We start from the raw sequence: 21,067 nt of genomic DNA, 5'->3' as shown, positions 1-21,067 counted from the left end.
CCAAAATAAATCTTTAAAATAAAAAAATCCTTCTGGAGCTGTTGTCATAGCAACAAGTCATTTAACCCAAACCTGTAGAAGTGCAGTTTGTTGACTTCAATCGTGACATTTTAAGGTGGACCCCAAACATGAACTCTGTTGATGTAATTATAAGGATTAAAGTTACCAATAGCTTACTTACACATGATAAAATATACAACAACATGATTATTAAGTGTCATTCATTCAGAGACTTGAGAACCGAACCACAATAAAACTACTACTTTTATAAAAACTCTCAAAAAACTCTTAAGTGCATTTCTGGAACAAGTTTCTGGAAAGTCAATTCTGCAGTTATTATTGAAAATTGAATGTTTTAGTGTCTCAGATGATCAAATATGCCACAGTCAGACATAGTATCAGTATGTATCTTAGTAATTACTAGTAATATGTACCCTATAATAATCATATTTCACCCTAACCCACTACCCAATGATTTGTCAGTAATGTTCTCATCCAAAATCATAATTATATAAACCCTCAGATTCTGGTTTTTTGCTATGACAACAGTTGAAGGAAAAACTAAAACAATCTAGACGTGTGTCAAAACGCCAACGTGCTTTTACGGAGATTTACTACTTTATGAGTCAGAGCCACAATATTATTGTTTTTGATGCATTGTGGTTTGATCTTGGCTTCACTCTGGACTTCTCACTCCCGAAACCGTAGGTTACTCACAGGAATGCGTCAGATATTTCACAATTACCTTTATTTAATATACAAAGTTATTATGTAAGATCATCATTGATATGGTGTTTTATTGAGAATTTACTGTTTTTAGACATTTTTGCCATAATCTCAAAATGGATTAACCCTCCTGTCGTCCTCGAGTCAAGGAAGGAAGTTAGGAAGAAGAAGAAGGAAGGAAAGGAGGGAAGGAAGGAAGGAAGGTAGGAGGGAGGGAGGGAGGAAAAAAGGAAGGAGGGTGGGATGGAAGGAAGGAAGGAAGGAAGGAAAGAAGGAAAGAAGGAACAGTCAAAACAGATGGGGTCAATTTGACCCGGGAGGATGACACAAGGGTTAGAGCCGTTTTATCTAATGATGTGAAAGGTTCTCATATCCTTCCTCTGACTTGTGCTTGTCACTCAGCTTTCCTGTACCTGTTAGATATGATATTCAACTGAACCCCCCCCCCCCTCTACATACAGGTGATCTCCATTTTAACCCTTAAACAGGCAGGAGTGGAAAATTAGATGTAAAAAAATCCTAATTTGATGTTACTAGTTATATCATTTGCACCCAAAGTAAAACATTTCCACTCATATTTTTAATATATTTTGGATATTTTGGATTTTATGAGTTGTATCTCCACCAGGATGCATTGCCCTTATTAAGGCATACAATGGTGAAAATGGTAAAAACACTTAAATGTGTTATTTAACATAGAAACATGATACATTCTGGTCATTAATATCACACAAAGTAGTTTCAAAACTGATTTTTATCATTTTATCAAGCTTAAATTCTACCAATTAAAGGCTCATATACAATTAAACAACCACCTCACCCAATCATGCTCCTTAAAGAGTCTGTATCTCCTGGTGCACGTTGCCTGTTTAAGGGTTAAGGTATTGAGGTATTATTCAAACTGCAACATATAACCCTACTTACTCTACTTCTTCAGCATTTTTTAGCCTTTAATGGAGAGCTGATAGTTGAAAAGCAGCCAGGAAACAATGAGAAAGAGAGAGAGAGAGAGAGAGAGGTATGAGTCCAGCCTGAAACGTTGTGGTTATTTAATACGTCAAATTACTATAATGACTGAGACACAACCTTTCCCTTTCCCGAACCCTAACCCTAACCCTTAGTCATATTTTGGATCATCACAATAAAAAAGACTTTAATCAGAACCACCCCAAAGTCCTGTGAGAAAGTTACGCTCGTATCCATTGTCAATTGTCCTTTTGAGGTGACTCCACATTTCTACACTCCACCCAAGGAAAACAGAGGCACAAGTCAACCAGAGCCAGACATCCAGACACTGATGTGACTGATACACTTCTTCCTAAGCCAGTGGGAGGGAGAGGTTTTGGTTTTTATAAAATCATGGTGACTTTTCTGGATTATGGTTATACTTCTACAACTAAATCTTTTTTAAAGACCTTTTACACAGAAACTCATTTAAAGTGATGTTCACCAACGATCCATTCTGGGCTATTTGTGTTTATTTATAGTAATTAATCTGTCTTAATGTTCATTATCTTTCATTAAATGTCCAATCGCTTTTTAAAATGACTCAGATCTTCCTTATTTTGGGGACCTGAAGCTGAACAACCATCTTGACTGTTTAATACTACCTTTAGCATCTTAGTGGAGGTCAGTTTTTATTTGGATTTAGAGGAACTGAACAAAAAAAAATCAACATCTTAAAAATCCTTAAACATAATTATATATATTTGTTAAGTTTTATTCATTAAGAGTCTACATAAAACTTATTAAATATGAGTTAAAGTGATATACAGTAAGACATTAAAAAAAGCACTGAGGTCATTTGGCCACCAGATGTCAGCAGTTTCTATAGGATGAGTCAATACTACTGATTTAAAGTTAGTAACCAATCAGGGCCACATCAAGATGCAGCTGTTGATGTGTGTGTGTGTGTGTGTGTGTGTGTGTGTGTGTGTGTGTGTGTGTGTGTGTGTGTGTGTGTGTGTGTGTCACTACAGCGCAGACAAATAGGTGTTCAATCTTCTTCTCTGTTGGAGCTCAGCAGTGCATGCAAGACGTAAAACCCTCCACACCTACAGAGGAAGAAAGAAAAGCCAGTTTTGGAGGCATCTCTACAGACTCAAAGCGGAACAGGTGTGTATTATGGTATTAGTTTTTGTTTGAAGACAATTAAGACAAACCCGGATTAAGTTAAAGGATGAGTTCGCAATTTTTAAACTATCTTTTAAAGCAGCAGTCAGGTTTTTCCTCTCTGTAATCATTCCTCCTGTTCATACTGACTATTAAAATATCTGCTTCTAATGTGCTTTAATGTAAAGTAATGGAGGACTAAATCCACAGTGTGTCCTCATAGTCATTATAAAGTCTCTGATCAGCTTCTATTGAGCTTCAGCAGTGTGAGTTATTCATATCTGACACATTTGGATGGGACAGTACACAGAGGAGTAGTACGTTTTGTAGTAGTAGTAGTAGTAGTAGTAGTTTTTGTAGTATCAGTCTTTTTAGCATCAGATTCCCTCTTAGTGTTTCCTGTTGAGCTGTGGTGGAAGTGTAGTAACAAAAAGACTTTGCTACTAAAAACACTGTAACATTGAAACATAGAAGATGAAGATTTGACTCATTCAGACGCTGAAGCTTCATATTAGCTTCAGATTAAACTTTTAAATCCATGTTTACACAGAAGGAGGACTGTGGATTTAGTCGACAGTCAATTTTGTTGCTTTGTGTGTGACAGAAAGCCACATACAGCAGCAGGTACACCATCGCCTCCATGTCCTCCATTGTTTATGTGTTTGTGTCACATATAAAACGAAGTCACAGCAGTTTAACGGAGTCGTGCTATGACCACCCCGCTCACGTTGAGGAGGTACTTCTTTGTAATGGAAATGGTCGTTCCTGGAACCGAGCTGAGTCGGGGTGAGTCGTGCTGGATCTGTATAAGTGGAAAAGTACCAAAAGTGTATTATGAAGGATTTAGTGGTCAGTATGAACAGGAGGAATCATTACAGCAAGATAAACACACTTCATGTTAATTTGGGCTCCTGACTGTGTGAATCCTTCTTTTTAAGGTGGTGAGTGTTCTTATAACTTTGACTAGGAGTCACCAAAGTCTGTATTTTAGTAGTTCTGCAAACTATAATATCAAACTACCACAGCTGTGAAATTAAACCAAGTTGAGCAGCAGCTATATATCTTAAAATCTCCCTCCACAAAAAAAATGCACATTCTTCTTTCTTCTTATCTGATTTGCATGTTTGAGCTTCACCAGTCAGTCGGTTTTTGTCAGTTCTAACAAGGTCTGTTAAGTTTTTATTCGTGGAAAAAGCAGATCAGTCACAAATAATTAGTTTTTAATTGTTGTAATAAAAATACAAATGTTTGGAGAGGACCTAAATCCTCACTCAACCTTAATCAACTTACTGTACCAGTCAAAAGTGTCCGAAGACAACCGTCCCATTCTCTTAACTGATAAAAACAATGTGACCAAACGTTTGATTGGTACTATATTATATTATATTATATTATATTATATTATATTATATTTAAAACCACAAAAGCTCACAATTCATTTCAATTTCACTGTAAAAACAACTTCTTTTGAAACAGGAAAACAGAACAGCAGAAACTAGTATTAGATATACAGCATAAGTACTATATTCCCACTTTAATAGTGTAAAAGTTCATGTGGGTAATAAACAGGAACAATGTGATGATGAGAAGTATTGAAATAAGCATTTATAAGGTTTTATTTAACCATCGGGAAGCAACCAGTACAACAAAATATACACTTTAAATTAGGAATAATTAATTGTATGTTGTGTTACCAAAACTATATTTTACCATGTTTGTACCTAAAATTACTGACTTTATTTTAAGTTCATTTTTTTTATATACTTTATTGTGTTCATTTCAGTTAATTTGTCACTTACTTTACAAAATCACATAATCTACATTTCTTTGAACACGTTTTTGTTTTTATATTTAGTCTCCATCCCACCACCATTATTAATAACAGTAATAATAATAATAATAATATGAAAAACGAATTTTAGGTAAATAAAAAAGGACCTCTTGGGCTTTATGTATACAATTGATTTCAATAAACAATTAATTACATTCATGAAAATGAGCAAACATACAAAAACTAAAAGAACTGAAATACGTTAGAAATAAACAATAATAATAATTAAAGCTGCAAGTTGTAATGATTACTATTTTTAACCTCAAGTGCTGTTCCTATTATCTTAACTAATAAACGGATAAAAGGCCCATTTCGTTTCAAACCCTATAAGAAACTTTTTCCATTCTGTTCATTTCTTCCGATGTTTCGAGCCAAATACTCTACATCTGTTTTAGGACATCTGTAAGTAATCTGCGTGGTTTGGGTTCGGGTTCATCCCCTCAAAGCAACTGGTGCTGGATTGTGTATTAAAAGTTGTTAATGGTGTTTGGAAACTTCTCTTCCATACATACATGGTCTGCTTCCACTCGCTGTCTAATATTCTTCTTTTCAACTGTTTGTCCCGTTTCTCTTTGATACCGTTGAAGTCCTCAATTTCATCGCATTATAATAAATTAGTCTAATTATCTTTTATGTGTTTTAACTCTGCCGTTGTGTTACCATACATATAATTAATGGATGGAGGTTTTCAAGACTTGATAATTGGACATTTTCCTTTAAATAATTTCTTACTTGCAAGTATCTGTAAAAATGACTCGATTCCTTTATTACAACACATTTGATAGTACAGTGATAATACACACTGTGAGATTCCCCAGATTTTGAAAGCATCGTCTATGTTGTAGGGAATGAAAATTGGGTCTTCCTGTATTTCTGTAATAACTGTATTATTCAGTCTAAAACAATTAGCTTTCATTTGACTTGAAGAGATCAGTGCATGAAAAGAACCTACTGATTTACTCAAGTACCCAAGTTTCTTTTTATCATTACTATTATTGATTTTACTTATGAAATGTGAATTTAACCAAAAAGAAAATGAACTTTTTTGTGGGCAGATAATGAATGATATAAACCAGTTGTAATAAGATCAAATTTAAACACTTAAACACTTAAAATGCTCTTATTATGAGTTATAAACCATGTATTAAATGTCCAAACACTGCTTATAAATGCTAAATGGCTAAAGGTGGATGTTAAGTGTTACCACAGTTTTTTTTGTAGTGGATTTGTTTGTTATAGGACAACTGACAACAACCTTATCAGTATATTTCTACATTATTTTCTTACTCTTGTTTCTATCAGACAATATTAACTATTGATGAGAATCAGTGAGCCATCATTGAGGCTGCAACTAACTTTTTGTTTTCATTATCAATTTATTTTCTCAATTGTTCGGTCTATGAAACATCTGTAAATTTAAAAAATGAACATTATAGTTTCCTGAAAATCTGACCTTGCCTCTTCAAATATTGAATTTACTGTCACATAAGATGAAAGAAAAACAGAATCCTCACAAAATCTTATGTGAGACAATTTGACATTTTTGTTTTAAAAATGACCGAAAACAAAAATGTTTTAATAATCTACCTAATATTCCCATTATTTCCTCAGATGGAAGCATTTAACAGAATGTATTGACAAAACAAAAGGAAAACAATGAATGCTAATTAAACTTTGTAATGCAGTAATCACTAACCCTGCTCCAGTAAAGCTGCTGCCCTGCATGTTTATAACACTCCTCATTCTACTTATTCACTCATTATCAAGCAGCTGAGGCTCGTTAAGGGTTTTATAACGAGTAGATTATTAGAATCAGCTGTTTCAGAATTGAATTTATGAATGAAAAGGTTGAGTAGGGTTAGGAGTAGTAGTAGTACTGGTGTCGCCCTCTAGCGGCAAATCCACTCGCAGCGCTGGAGTGGATTCATTCAAATGCAGGTCAGATTATTACACTGTATACTGTATAGTGTAAAATGACGTATTCTATTACATTACAACCGGCTTTTCTTTTATTTATTTATTTTAAATTCAGTCAAATGTTTTATTATTGTGTTTGCATTTCTGTCTTCTAACCCAATCCCTAACCCACCCAAAGCCTTTATTAAACATCGCTTTAAAAATGCTTAAACAGCAAAAAAATAAAAATAAAAATAATCCTGTGACAAACTCGAGACCTGAAACTCCAGATGACACATTAGCCTATATGACATTTTCAACATAATTTTCAGCAAAAAAAAAAAAAAATCTCCAGAATAACTAACCCTTTCCAATCAGAGGTGTTAATATGGGGATTACCGGTGCTGTGTCATACTATGACCAATCATATAGGAAACGGGGATAGATATATAGAGGTGAGGAAGCTGAGAGAGGACCATCCTCCAGACTCCGACAGACTGCTGCAGACACAACATTACCATGGTGGGTGGAGATAGAGAGCGCAGTGGAAGCCCGAACATGTCGAGGCTTCACTCTGCAAACTTGTCTGTAGGGAAACTGAGAGGGAGCCGTTCACATTCCTCTCATATTATTATTTATTGATATTTTGTTTTTTTAAATATCTAAACGCATCTTTGTGCGTGCTGGGGATTAACATGTGTACAGTGTGTCGATGTGAGTTTGTGTTTTATTACCGTTTTTTTGTTTTTGTGGAGCTCTTCATGCAGGATGGAAAACTTCAGTGTGATTTTTAACTGGAAACTTTTGGAAACTATAAAAACGAAGTGACTATCCAACAAGCCTTTTTTGTTGTTGTTGTTGTTAATTTTTTTTTTCATTCATTCCGGTTCATTCAAAGACTAGCTGGATGATTAGGAGCGATGTCTGTGTCTTGTATTTGTTGTTTTTTCCAGTATGTCCATGTCCTTGTATTACTTTATGCTCGTCGTTCCTCCTCCAGGTTCTTCCGTAACATCCTCCACATGTTCTTTCCTTCCAGATGTTCATACTCCTCCTCGCCGTGCTGCCGCTGCAGGTTATACACTGTTCTTCGGATAACGATGTTCAGAAGAAGTTCACATACACGGACCGCACCGGCAGACAGCTGGAATGTGACCGCTGCCCACCGGGACAGTTTTTGCGGTCTCCTTGCACTGCGACGCAGAAGAGCGTGTGCATGCCATGCCCCACCGGCTCGTTCACGGCTCTGTGGAATCACATCGGCAAGTGTCTGCGGTGCAGCGTGTGTGACTTCAACCAGGTGGCGACGAGTGCGTGCACGGCGGACAGTGACGTCCAGTGTGAGTGCAGACAAGGATACTACAACATAGACGACATGTGTATGCGTCACAGCCAATGTCCGGTAGGAGAAGGAGTGCTCGCCAATGGTAAGATGCTGTTCCTGTCATCTATCTATCTATCTATCTGTCTATATGTCTATCTATCTATCTATCTATCTGTCTATCTGTCTATCTGTCTGTCTGTCTATCCATCCGTCTATCTATCTATCTATCTATCTATCTGTCCATCTATCTGTCTGTCTATCTGTCTGTCTGTCTATCTATGAAGGAGAGATCAGTAATCAGAGATCAGCATAGTGTTAGATATCTCTAATTCAAACCAGTAACTAACAGATTAGTAATTTTTTAAGTAGCCATATTGTTTTGCAAGTCTGTATTTATATGTTTGACAGATCAGTAGTGGAGATGACAGCTGTGAACCACATGGGCTCCAGCTTTCACACATGTCAGAACAACGTTTCTTCTAAACCAGTTTGACAGTCATGAGTCAGCGTAATACTCAGTGTGTTGTCACTCTCTCTGCATACTGTATTAACTCCAACTACTGTTTACATTATCAGTAAAAAAAAAACCACACATTTTCAGGATTACTTTTTAAAATGTAGATTTAAAAAAAAAAAGTCCTTTTACATCGTTATATTTAACAGGCCTATCTTATTGTTATATCTATAGTTGTGTTTTGGTCCCATCACTGGATTAAAACTGTGATCCTGTTAAAACTCATTGATTGTTATTGATTTATGATCATTTTAAAAAGTGGTGGCACGTTTTCAGAGAACTACCGTGATGAGTTGAGCAACATCAGCAACAAGTGCCTGTAACCACATTCAGCTGGGAGGGAATAAGTCCTGGCATGTTTTGAACTGATATATACTGCCCCACTCAGGACAAAGGTGGTAACTACATGTTGTTAACCAGTTTGATGCCTACACAGCAATAAAAACGAGCCCATCTCAGCATCAGCAACATTTTAAAATTAGACAGAAATTCAACTTTAGTTTCCTGCAGGTTCAGGAGGGCTTGATGCAAGGCAGGGAAATAGTTTTCTAGTCCACTTGTTTCCTTTCTGAGCTTTCAACCAGTCTGTGTGTGTGTCAGCTGTCGTTTGAGCCAGTTCAAATTGCTGGTGAAAACTGTGAAATGTGGTTAAATGCTCCATAAAAAGCTTGTTAGGAGAATGAACTTCAATGCTCAAGTGGCTTCTCATGTTTTAATACTTTACTCTTAAACTGGACAAAGAGCTTTTTCATTTCTTGTTACTGTTTGTGGTCAGATTGTTTAGTGTGTAGTTTCTCATACATGTATTTTTACAGTACATCTCTTTTCAATCAGAGCATGACTGGAAGATGATTATCAAAGTGAGAGGCAGTCACTGTGTCTAATCAGGTTAACTAAAACCAATCTGCCCATCTCCTCCAGGTACAGCCACTGAGGACACGGTGTGCCAGACCTGTCCGGACGGGACCTACTCCGACATCGCCTCTAATCAGCAGAGCTGCATGCAGCATCAGAACTGTGAAGCTGCAGGGCTGAAGCTGGTGCTGAAGGGCTGCATCTGGCACAACAGCGTGTGTGTGAGCAGTGAAGAGGCCAAATCAAAAGGTAAGATCAGTTTATTGAGAACAGTGGAAAGACTCTTGTGATGTTCTAAAACCTCATCTGTGGTTTCTGACATACATTTTACAAAGAAGCAACATCAGTTTGCAAACTTAAAGGCCACCACTGATTCATTAGATTCACTCAATGTCAAAAATAAACACGTGGTTGCATTAGTTGATGTACGATCAGCTCACCATACTGTAGCTTTCTGACACGATGATTTGTTAGTGCTCAACTTTGTTTTTCTTTTAACATCAAGTTTAAATGTCAAGTTTCTGGATATTTCAGAGTTGAATCTTGCTACAGATCCATTGGTTCTGATTTAAACTCCTTTATTCTGTTGTCCGAGATTTGAAAGTCAGCGGCCAATCGATTGAAATGAATTGCTTTTTTCATTTCATTTTATTTAAATTGGAAGGCACCAAAACTCCCATGTTCATTTGGCACTGATGTATGAGTATTGGCTGTTTTATTTTCAGTTTCTACATCTGGTAAAACAGGAATGACTCTCATGTGGAGGACTTGTTTCTCAGGCAATACTCTTTCATGTCTCCTCATGAGCCGCTCATTAATGACCTTCTTTATTTGTTGCAGATGGAGCCGAGTACCTGAAAGAAATCCTTCCAGGTTTCTTCGTCCACCAGAAGATGAATCCCAGGCGTCTTCGTCAGCTCGTGTACAAACTCACCAACGAGAAGAGAACTTCCCACCAGAGTGGCTCAGATACTCTGGCACAGATCAACACATGGCTGGCCTCTGCCACGGTCAAGGAGCTTCGAGACCTTCCAGCGGTACTCAATGAGATCGAAGCAGCTCATGTCGGTGAGAAACTCCACAAAAAGCTGCAGCGAATCGACTCTCATCTGAAGGGGATATCTGCGAGTGAGAATGAGGTGACAGAGTAGGCTGAGGATGAAAATGTCTCAATATATGCACCAAAGTGCTTTAGTGATTCAGCATAGCTCAAAAATTTAAGATGCACTGCCAGTAAGCCAACAGGCCTTAGTACTCTCTGCATTACTTAAACCAGAATACCACTTAGTTAGGAGTTAGTTTACTTGTCTTTATTACATTACAACTCTTTGTGTTACAATACATTTTTGTCCCTTATGAAAATAAATACAGTAATGAATGTGACAAACTGTGCAAGGCAACATGTTTTGGATGTCAGGTGATAATACCAAATTCTGTTCCGTTCACTGCCAAATGTTTTTGTACCTTTCTCACAGATGCATCATCAAAGCTGCATTTATGAGATACAATATACACCTTTTGGTACCTGATTGTAATTTAAGGTACAAATTTACTGCTAAAATACTACGTTGTGCCTTAAATTGACCAGGATTGTAATCCAACACACACAAAAACAGAGAGAGCACCTGTGTTAATGACACTTAAAATATTAAAGAAATGTAAAGGTTGGCCTACAGTACATCTACCTCTTCTTATGTCTGCAGTTAAATTACATAGTTTTACCGTTGTGTAGTAGTTCAATATGTAAATGAGATATTAATTTATTGCTATTTATATTAGTTAGGTAAGTTTTGCCAACAGGGCAATAGAGTCTGGTATTCTTTATTTTTATACATAGTGTATAAAGGAAAATCATGTATGGCTGCTTTGAATGATAATAAAATAAAAGTGATTGCAAATATAAGTGTTTTTTGTTTTTATCTCATTTATTTATGAATTGAACAAGACAAAAAACACTACAAATACCACATCAAGTAAAGTCAACATTTGATAAAACATGGGAGACACAGATTCATAGAAGAGAAACGACGTAAACATGCAGAGTGGTAGACAACATTCTCACATCTCTCTCTTTAGAAAGACCAATAGTTCCAGCTGCAACTATTTAATACTTACTGATTCAAAGTTCAAGTTTACTGTTAGAGGCAGATGTTTGTTTACTGTTATATAAACTTCATTAACCATATAAACACAGCTGAGATGAGACATTTCAAAAACACATTAAAACTGTATTGGTGCATCACAAAGTGTTCAGAGCAGCCAAGACAAGTAAGCAATGCATTAGGACTGATTCTGTGTTTATTGATGATGGTTAGTAATTGTGTAATATGGGACAAATATGCACAGCCGCACATCTTAACTAACAGCAAAGCAACAAAACTTCACCTCATAGACTACACTTTAAAAACTGAGAGGGAAAAGTCATCTCTACCATCTGCAATAATTCCAATAGTCTATTTCAGAGGTATTCAATTAAAATTCACTGAAGTCCAATTGGTGAAAATGTCTTCAAGTGAAGGTCCAGAACTTTATAATGTCTGTTATTTTTCAGTACCTTGAAGTAGCATCGTAGTTCCATCAGCATCTGTGTCTAGTGTCTAGTGGCTAGATTAAATACAGTAGAATTCATTTATTATTTACACTCAACTTGTGGGATTCAAATAATGATGAAAGGAATAAAATAAGAATTAAAAAAGAATAAGAAGCTGCAGAGAGAGACAGCTGCAAAGAGAGAGACAGCTGCAGAGTGAGACAGCTGCAGAGAGAGAGACAGCTGCAGAGAGAGAGACAGCTGCAGAGAGAGTTGACAGCTGCAGAGAGAGAGACAGCTGCAGAGTGAGACAGCTGCAGAGAGACACATGCAGAGTGAGACACCTGCAGAGTGAGATGCATGCAGAGTGAGACAGCTGCAGAGAGAGAGACAGCTGCAGAGAGAGAGACAGCTGCAGAGAGAGACAGCTGCAAAGAGAGAGACAGCTGCAGAGAGAGAGACAGCTGCAGAGAGAGTTGACAGCTGCAGAGAGAGAGACAGCTGCAGAGAGAGAGACAGCTGCAGAGTGAGACAGCTGCAGAGAGACACATGCAGAGTGAGACACCTGCAGAGTGAGATGCATGCAGAGAGAGACAGCTGCAGTGAGAGCAGTGAGGGGGCGGGGGGGTGGGGGTTAGGGTTAAGCTATGAGGCAACTTCATTTTTAAAATACCACAGAACAGCTGAACTGGAGCAGTGTAATTATGTTGAGTTCAGCAGTCACAGATGTGTGGTGGAAGGTTGGTACAATATGTGATTATATTGTGGATAAATAATGGGTTATGAAACTCTTTATGGTCAGCAGAAACCATCGGTTTGTCTGCTGCGTGTCACTGAGCTTTCAACAGTGTTTCCCACAAAAAGATGTGGAGGACAACACTGCCGTACCATACCGTACCGTCTTCTTCTGCTTATCCGGGGTCGGGTCGCGGGTGCAGCAGCCTAAGCAGAGAAGCCCAGACTTCTCTCTCCCCAGCCACTTCATCCAGCCTCTCCCGAGGCGTTCCCAGGCCAGCCGAGAGAAATAGTCTCTCCAGCGTGTCCTGGGTCTCCTACCGGTGGGACGGGCCCTGAACACCTCACCAGGGAGGCGTCTGGGAGGCATCCTGACTAGATGCCCGAGCCTCCTCATCTGGCTCCTCTCGATGCGGAGGAGCAGCGGGTCTACTCCGAGCTCCCTCCGGATAACTGAGCTTCTCACCCTATCTCTAAGGGAGAGCCCAGCCAGCCTACGGAGGAAGCCCATGTTGGCCGCTTGTACCCGCCATCTTGTTCTTTGGGTCACGACCCAAAGCTCATGACCATAGGTGAGGGTAGGAACCAAGATCCACTGCTTAGTACTAAATAACACTTTAACCCTTAAACAGGTAGCTTGCACCAGGAGATACAGATTGGTTAAGGTGGTTTTTCAATTGTATGGGCCTTGAATTGGTAGTACTGAGGTTTGTGGAAGGTCTATACTTTGATATAAAAGATAAAACTCAGTGAAGAAACTAGTATTAATGACCAGAGCAAGCAAGAATGCATCACTTCTCTTTATTAAATACAGCATTCAATTGTTTTTACCATTATGACCATTTTTATACCTTAATAGGGACAATTTACCATAACTCGAAATTTCAAAAATATTTTAAATGTATATTAATCACATTTCAGTTTATCTGTGTCTTTCTTTCATGGACACGAGCTAAAATGGTTTGTTTCAGACAGAAGCTGAACTGAGAGAACTGAGATAAAGGACCAAGTAGGAGGATTGTTTTGTTTATTTTATTTTTTTACTGTAAATCATACAGAGAAATTCCAGTAGAGCCACATAACATAAATACTGAGCTGGGGTTGTTCAGAAGTCTCCTCTAAGTGTTACTTCTGTCTTCTCTGGCATTTCCAAGCTGCAGGTGGGTTTAGTCGTAAAGCCATTTTTGCTCATGAACCAGACACAATAATTGTCATTTTTTCCAGACAATGACCTGGGACTTTTTTAGAGTGTGTAAACAAGAGGGCATGTTAGAGTCAGAGCTTTAGTTTCGTTGTGAATGCAGTCCTACATTTGTACTCACTGGGAATCATTGGGAAGGAAAACAGAGTCATGTGGGTTACTTACAATAAACCCCCACTACTGTTACTATGAATGCTGTATGTACCATAAATCTGGAACTGGAAAGCACACACTCTTTTAATATCAAACACATTATAAGCTTTGTCACTTCTTTAAATGTCTTAGAATTAGAAATGAAACCAATCACAGGTTGAAGCCAATGTGAAGTTTTGGGCCCTAGGGTTAGGGTTAGGAGATGTTTACTGTTACACAATATGAGAGTCATTTGAGAGTCATGGGAGCATTTGATCTGTCTACTATGAAAGTGTTGTGAACTTTTACACTTAACTTTCTTCCTCATAATGTTCAAATCATGTTTAACATAAATCCAGGAGTAAGTTAGAGATGCATATAGTTGACTCAGGGGTGACGAAAGGTTAGGATGATTCTAACGGACTGTGACTGACAGGAGCCCTAAAAACCAGAACATTTTTTGTGTTTTGTTTGTGCCATCCAAATCCTCTGTATTGCCTGTATACCCTCCCCCCCCTATTTACATGAAATGGGTCAGTCCTGTCTCCTATTTTCACAGCTCATTGTCAGTAAATATTGGACTGTCAGTATTGGACTAGCATTCACAGGTAGAGGTGTTGTTACCGCAATTTCACATGCTTGTTATGGCCTGTTCCTGGTGCTGGGGCTCAATGTGATAACCCGAACCCTAACCCAATGGGATAACCCTAACCCTAACCCAATGTGATAACCCTAACCCATGGTTGTTATGGCCTGTGCCTGGTGCTGGGGCCCAATGTGATAACCCTAACCCATGGTTGTTATGGCCTGTGCCTGGTGCTGGGGCCCAATGTGATAACCCTAACCCTAACCCTAACCCAATGGGATAACCCTAACCCTAACCCAATGTGATAACCCTAACCCATGGTTGTTATGGCCTGTGCCTGGTGCTGGGGCCCAATGTGATAACCCTAACCCTAACCCATAGTTGTTATGGCCTGTGCCTGGTGCTGGGGCCCAATGTGACAACCCTAACCCAATGTGATAACCCTAACCCAATGTGATAACCCTAACCCTAACCCAATGTGATAACCCTAACCCATGGTTGTTATGGCCTGTGCCTGGTGCTGGGGCCCAATGTGATAACCCTAACCCATAGTTGTTATGGCCTGTGCCTGGTGCTGAGGCCCAATGTGACAACCCTAACCCTAACCCAATGTGATAACCCTAACCCATGGTTGTTATGGCCTGTACCTGGTGCTGGGGCCCAATGTGACAACCCTAACCCTAACCCAATGTGATAACCCTAACCCATAGTTGTTATGGCCTGTACCTGGTGCTGGGGCCCAATGTGATAACCCTAACCCTAACCCAATGTGATAACCCTAACCCGAACCCTAGGCCCCAAAATCCCTGGCAGCACCCTCCTCATACTGACATTTCATCTAAATACAATCTATATAATTACAAGGCCAAATTATACAAACTAATAAACATCAACTATCATAATAATTTGTACAGCACTTAAATTCACATAGATTGACTCTGAACAAATGAATGATTGACTGTCTCTGAACTTTCTTTATCTAACCGGGGACAAAACTGAAATGTTTTTGACTGAGAGCAACCAAAAACCAAGCTGGATAATTTGGTGTAATCTGACAATTACTGTTTATGTAAAGATTAAACATTGAATCACAGAGGTCTACTGTACAGACGAGCCAGTTTGCACCAACACTCCAAAATCCTGCTGTGACAAATCAGCTGTCAGAAAAGAGAGAAGCCAAAATAAACCTTGTGGAGAGTTCAAGGTGTTCCTCTGAAATATTTTCTTTTCTGAATTCTCAGAAACAAAGCAACAAGTTGAACATCAGCATGCGGTTTTGCAGATGTTGTTAAAAGGGAAGTTGCTCAATACAATAATAGCAACAGCTTTAAACCACGGTACTTAGCCCCAGGTCTCCTTTCTTGTTTCAAGAGAAAGACCATCATTTTAGTAACATTACTGAAACAAAGTGTTTTTTTTTTTTTTTTACTGGAAGTGAGTTCAGTTATAAACTTATTTGTTTTGAGACTCAATCATACTGTAGATAGATAGATGAGGATTTTCCTTTACAGGCTTTGAATTTGAGACTGCTGATTACACAGAATTCATTGTACAAACAGAAAATAGCTGTTTTTAGTTGAAAAGAGGAGATTAATTTATGCGTGTAAAAAGGTTAACTCATGTGGTTGGGAGGTTAAGTGAAGTCATTGACTCTACACGCCTTGTCAACATTTTTGAGAAATTTGAAACAAGAAGGTCAAACACAGCTCACCACAATAATAATGCCTGCAATACGGAAATTCTGCAACGCCAGCAAATAGCAACGACATGATATAACAGGATTGAGTGCAGTCAGTAGAGTGCAGATCTGTAGATGTATTCAAAATGTTCTTAATGTTTTTTTTAGTTTAGTATAGTCTCAGTTTTCCTTAAGATACACAGAATAGTGTAATGATGTTGTAACCAAGCGTCATCCTTGGTCGATGTAAAGACACAATAAGCCAAACATTAATTATCTAGAACATAATTAAAAACAGACAAACAAAAAGAGTTGAATCTCACTGATTTGTCCCTCTAGCTCAGAGGTGTCAAACTAATTTTCATTCAAGGGCCACATACAGACCAATTTGATCTAATGTGGGCCGGATCATTAAAAAGATGGAGGGAAGGAAGGAAGGAAGTAAGGAAGGACGGAAAGACAGATGGAAGGAAGGAAGGAAGGAAGGACAGATAGTCAGGGAAGGACAGACAGATGGAAGGAAGAACAGAAGGAAGAAACGGAAGGAAGGACAGAAGAAAGAAAGAAAGGAAGGAAGGAATAAAGAAAAGAAATAAGGAAGGTAGGGAGGAAGGAAGGACAGATGGAAGAAAGGGAGGAAGGACAGAAGGAAGAAAGAAAGGAAGGAAGGAAGGAAGGAATGAATGAATAAATAAGGAATCACATTTTAAAGGCCCATTTATGCTCAATGTTAAATACAGATACGGATACAGACGGAGCCTTCTGTCCGTGCTCTGCGTTCATTTCGTCCGTATTTCTGCACGTTTCCATAAAGCTTACGGATACGGACCAAACGGAGCAGTACCACCGGAACCCATGGGGGGGCAGTGTTGCTGTCTCTACTCCATACGTAGCTCTAGTGAGACACGAAGAAGAAATAACAATGGAGGAACATTTTGAGGAAAGGTTTTGCGAGTTGGTTAGAAACTTTAACCCTCCTGTCAAGGAAGGAAGGAAGGGAGGAAAGGAAAGGAAAGGAAAGAAGGAAGGGAGGAAGGAAAGGAGGGAGTGAGAAAAGAAAAGAGGAAGGAAGGAGGGAAGGAATGAGGGAAGGAAAAAAGGAAGGAAGAAAGGTGGGAGGAAGCACAGACAGGAGGGAGGAAAGAAGGAACAGTCAAAACAGATAGGCGACAGGAAGGTTAAACATATCGTTTTTGTTTGTCTTTTATGCAAGAGGAACATTATCATAAACGTTTTGACTCTGTGCTGCCCCCTGGTGGATGTATTGGTTAACATCCATGCCAACGTAAAGGACGCATGGAAGTATGAGAGCAGGACGGATACATCTTCGTACGTGCGTTGAGCATAAACGGGTCTTTAAGAGGTTTTTACAGGAATTGTTAGTTGCTGCAACCATGATAAGTCCTTCAGCATGAAGTCAGGTTGATGGGTCCAGTAATATGTGACATTACACACACACACACACACACACACACACACACACACACACACACACACACACACACACACACACACACACACCAACTCATCAGCTATTTCCAAGATCACATTGTCATTGTTGGGTAATGGGTGCTTGGGTAATGAGTGGTATGGGAGTTTCATTTATCCTGATTGAGAAACGGTTGTTTATTCCTGTTTTTCTTCTTCCAGGGAGTCAGAACTCACAAGATTGCTGACATTCTTATCTGCACACCAACAGTCACAGACAGACGAGGTCATATGTTTGTACGGGGGAAGTCTGACCAGCTGAGGGGAATCTAACAAAAACACCACGGTAGTAATGTAATCTGGTTACCACAGACAGACAACCTCTTTGTCAGATCATTGATTCAATTTGCTAAATGTGTACTCACCAGCTGATATGCCATGTGAATGTGGCCGGTTTCAAGGTGACATAGTGCATATTTGGAATCCACTGTTGTTCTTCCAAGAAACCCTTGAGGATGACTCTTACTCACATAAAATGGCAAAACACATGACATGCACTGACACATAAGAGATGTTCGAGGACACAAAGGAGAAACAGCACTACTGCTACTACTTGCTACTAATAACAATAATAATAAGTATTGTGGGCTCTTATTCTAGCCTGGGTAAACTCATGCTCTCTTTCCATTGACATTCCACTTTGCTCAGAAAGCTAGCATGGCTACCAAGACAAAAGTTTGACCTGAGATAAGGAACAGAGGAGACGGGCTCAAGGCGATATCTGTCTCTTTACATCCAGCATGGCGGCCACAGAGATGCAGCAAGGTGTGTTTGTGCTGCTGCCTAAAGGCTCTGAATACGTCATCATCTATTGTTGATATGATTGGCCGTAAGTGTACAGAAGCATTTGATAGAGATACATTGATCCCGTCTCCAATACGAGGGAATGAACGGCTCCTCGTCAGACCCTACCTCAATTGTGCGTTAATCAGACTAGTCTTATTCATGAGTGAGGGTGTAGCGACTACTTTTCCGAAAGGCCGCTGAGAGACTTAGTAGGCTCATATCTGTGACATGTCCACAAAATCATATTGAAGTCCAGATGACGTTTTTACTGCAGTTTATTTGAATGAAAAAATCAAAAAGGACTGACAAGCAGCTGTTCCACAAACATATAAAAACCCTGATGTGATCCGACTGTAAGAATAAAGTGATGAAAGACGATGGTGGTGATGATGATGACGATGGTGACGGTCAACAGAAAATATCGGAGCTCCACTAACTCCCTTTGTCCAAAACTCCCGCCGCCACCCAGGTTAACAGGTAAAATAAGGAAAAACCACACCCATGTGTCAATCAATGCATGTGATGCAATATGTGCAGCTGAATCAAATATAAACATAAACAAAACATATTTTGGCTCTTACAGAGGGTAAGATAGAGCGTGAGACTGATCGGACCGTCCTGGTGAAGACAGAGCTGAGCCTGAAGGTGTCTACGTCAGTCTACGTCCCAACCCTCATCTATGGATACAAGTAGGTGAAATGAGTTTCCTCCAGAGTGTGTTTCTGAGCTCAGCCTTAGGGCGTATTCACACCTGCCTTGTTTGGTTCGGCCAAACCAAAAAAATGGCTGATGCGGACCTTTTGGGCTGGTGTGAACACAAACCATCGAACTCTGGAGCGGACCAAACAGTCGGACCGAGACCCAGTCGGAGAGGTGGTCTTGGTTCACTTCCAAACGGACCAAAGGTTTTTGTCCAATGATTGAACGATCTTTGTACACATGTGGGTTTGTTGACAAATTCTGGCCCACTTGCGAAAAGCGCAATGTGAACAGGAACCGCACCAAACCAAAAAAGAAACATTGTATTTTGGTCCGGACTAAATAAGCGGACCAAAGGACTTTCCTGGTGTGAATACGCCCTCAGAAATAAGAATCAGGAGTTCAGACATCCAGAGGAGGCTCGGATTAGAGCTGAAAGGAGCCAGCTGAGGTGGTTGGGGCTCCTGGTCAGGATGAATCCTTTGCCTCCCTTTAGAGGAGTTCCAAATAATTGAAATCAGGTGTTCTAATGACTTCCATGGCCCCAGGTGTATAAAATCAAGCACCAAGGCATGCAGGCTGTTTCTACAAACATTAGTGAAAGAACGGGTTGCTCTCAGGAGTTCAGTGAGTGCCAGCGTGATGATGTGATAGGAAGCCAGCTGTGCAACAAGTCCAGTCAGGAAATGTCTTCACTCCTAAATATTCCACAGTCAACTGTCAGTGGTGTTATAATAAAGTGGAAAAATGTCTGCAGAGTCAATGGGTTCCCATGCCCGAGCAGCTGCATCCAAGCCATACATCACCAAAAAATCACGTAAACACTCCTAAACCTTGTGGAAAGCCTTCCCAGAAGAGTTGAAGCTGTTATAGCTGCAAAGGGACCGACATCATATTAAACCCTCTGGATTAAGAATGGGATGTCACTTAAATTCATATAAGTTCAAGGCAAGTGAGACAATACTTGTGGCAATATAGTGTATATCCAACTGAGAGGAGACCCAGAACACACTGGAGGGATTTTATATATATATATATATATATATATATATATATATATATATATATATATATATATATATATATATATATATATATATATATATATATATATATATATATATATATATATATATATATATATATATATATATATTTCTCTTTTCATGGGAACAGCTTGGGATCCAGCAGGAGGAGCTGATGAGCGTTACGGAGGAGAAGGAAGTCTGGGTTTCATTGCTCAGCCTGATGCCTCCATGACCCCACGTGACCCCAGATAAACGGCAGAAAATGGATGAAGAATAATAATAATAATGATAATGCATTGAATTTATACTGCACTTTTCATTTGCAGTGAATCTCCAAAGAAGAAAACAGAACAAAACATAAAGAAAATAAACCAGCCCTCCTGAATACAAAGGTTATAAATCTGTTTTTTAAAGAGTTGTTTGTTTGTTTTGCTGTTTTTAACCTTCCTGTCGTCCTCCCGGGTCAAATTGACCCTGTCTGTTTTGACTCTTCCTTCCTTCCTTCCTTCCTTCCTCCCTTCCTCCCTCCCTCCCTCCCTCGTTGAGTTTGTTTGTTTGTTTGTTTGTTTGTTTGTTTGTTTCTTTCTTTCTTTCTTTCTTTCTTTCTTTCTTTCTTTCTTTCTTTCTCGAATTCCTCCTTCCTTCTTTCCTCCCTTCTTTCTTTCTCGAATTCCTCCTTCCTTCTTTCTTTCTCGAATTCCTCCTTCCTTCTTTCTTTCTTTCTTTCTTTCTCGAATTCCTCCTTCCTTCTTTCCTCCCTTCTTTCTTTCTCGAATTCCTCCTTCCTTCTTTCCTCCCTTCTTTCTTTCTCGAATTCCTCCTTTCTTTCTTTCTTTCTTTCTTTCTTTCTTTCTTTCTCGAATTCCTCCTTCCTTCTTTCCTCCCTTCTCAAATTCCTCCTTCCTTCTTTCCTCCCTTCTCAAATTCCTCCTTCCTTCTTTCCTCC

General features: G+C 39.1%; 2 protein-coding genes across 2 annotated transcripts in view; one reads left to right on the top strand and one right to left on the bottom strand.

Annotated features, from left to right (window-relative positions):
• The first annotated feature begins 7,781 nt into the window (after positions 1-7,781).
• LOC128374591 (tumor necrosis factor receptor superfamily member 6B-like) lies at positions 7,782-11,161 on the top strand. Its single transcript, XM_053334834.1, has 3 exons — positions 7,782-7,992; positions 9,325-9,507; positions 10,099-11,161. Exons 1-3 carry the CDS (start codon positions 7,782-7,784, stop codon positions 10,407-10,409), a joined length of 705 nt encoding a protein of 234 aa, XP_053190809.1. The 3' UTR covers positions 10,410-11,161.
• LOC128374357 (tumor necrosis factor receptor superfamily member 11B-like) overlaps positions 10,821-21,067 on the bottom strand; it is a 49,826-nt gene continuing 39,579 nt past the window's right edge. Inside the window, exon 5 of the mRNA XM_053334652.1 lies at positions 10,821-10,897. The gene's annotated coding sequence lies outside the window, so the exon portion shown is untranslated. The remainder of the gene's footprint in view (positions 10,898-21,067) is intronic.

The sequence above is a fragment of the Scomber japonicus genome, chromosome 15 (assembly GCF_027409825.1).
Source record: "Scomber japonicus isolate fScoJap1 chromosome 15, fScoJap1.pri, whole genome shotgun sequence".
NCBI lineage: Eukaryota > Metazoa > Chordata > Actinopteri > Scombriformes > Scombridae > Scomber > Scomber japonicus.
Note: the sequence above shows the minus strand (reverse complement) of the source record. Positions and strands in the feature narration are given on the sequence as shown.

Bases quoted from the DNA above. Each gene is read 5' to 3' on its own strand.
- LOC128374591 (XM_053334834.1), top strand. From the start codon at position 7,782: ATGCCATGCCCCACCGGCTCGTTCACGGCTCTGTGGAATCACATCGGC. The intron at 7,993-9,324 runs GTAAGATGCTGT...CATCTCCTCCAG, and splicing joins AGAAGGAGTGCTCGCCAATG to GTACAGCCACTGAGGACACG. The intron at 9,508-10,098 runs GTAAGATCAGTT...TATTTGTTGCAG, and splicing joins TGAAGAGGCCAAATCAAAAG to ATGGAGCCGAGTACCTGAAA.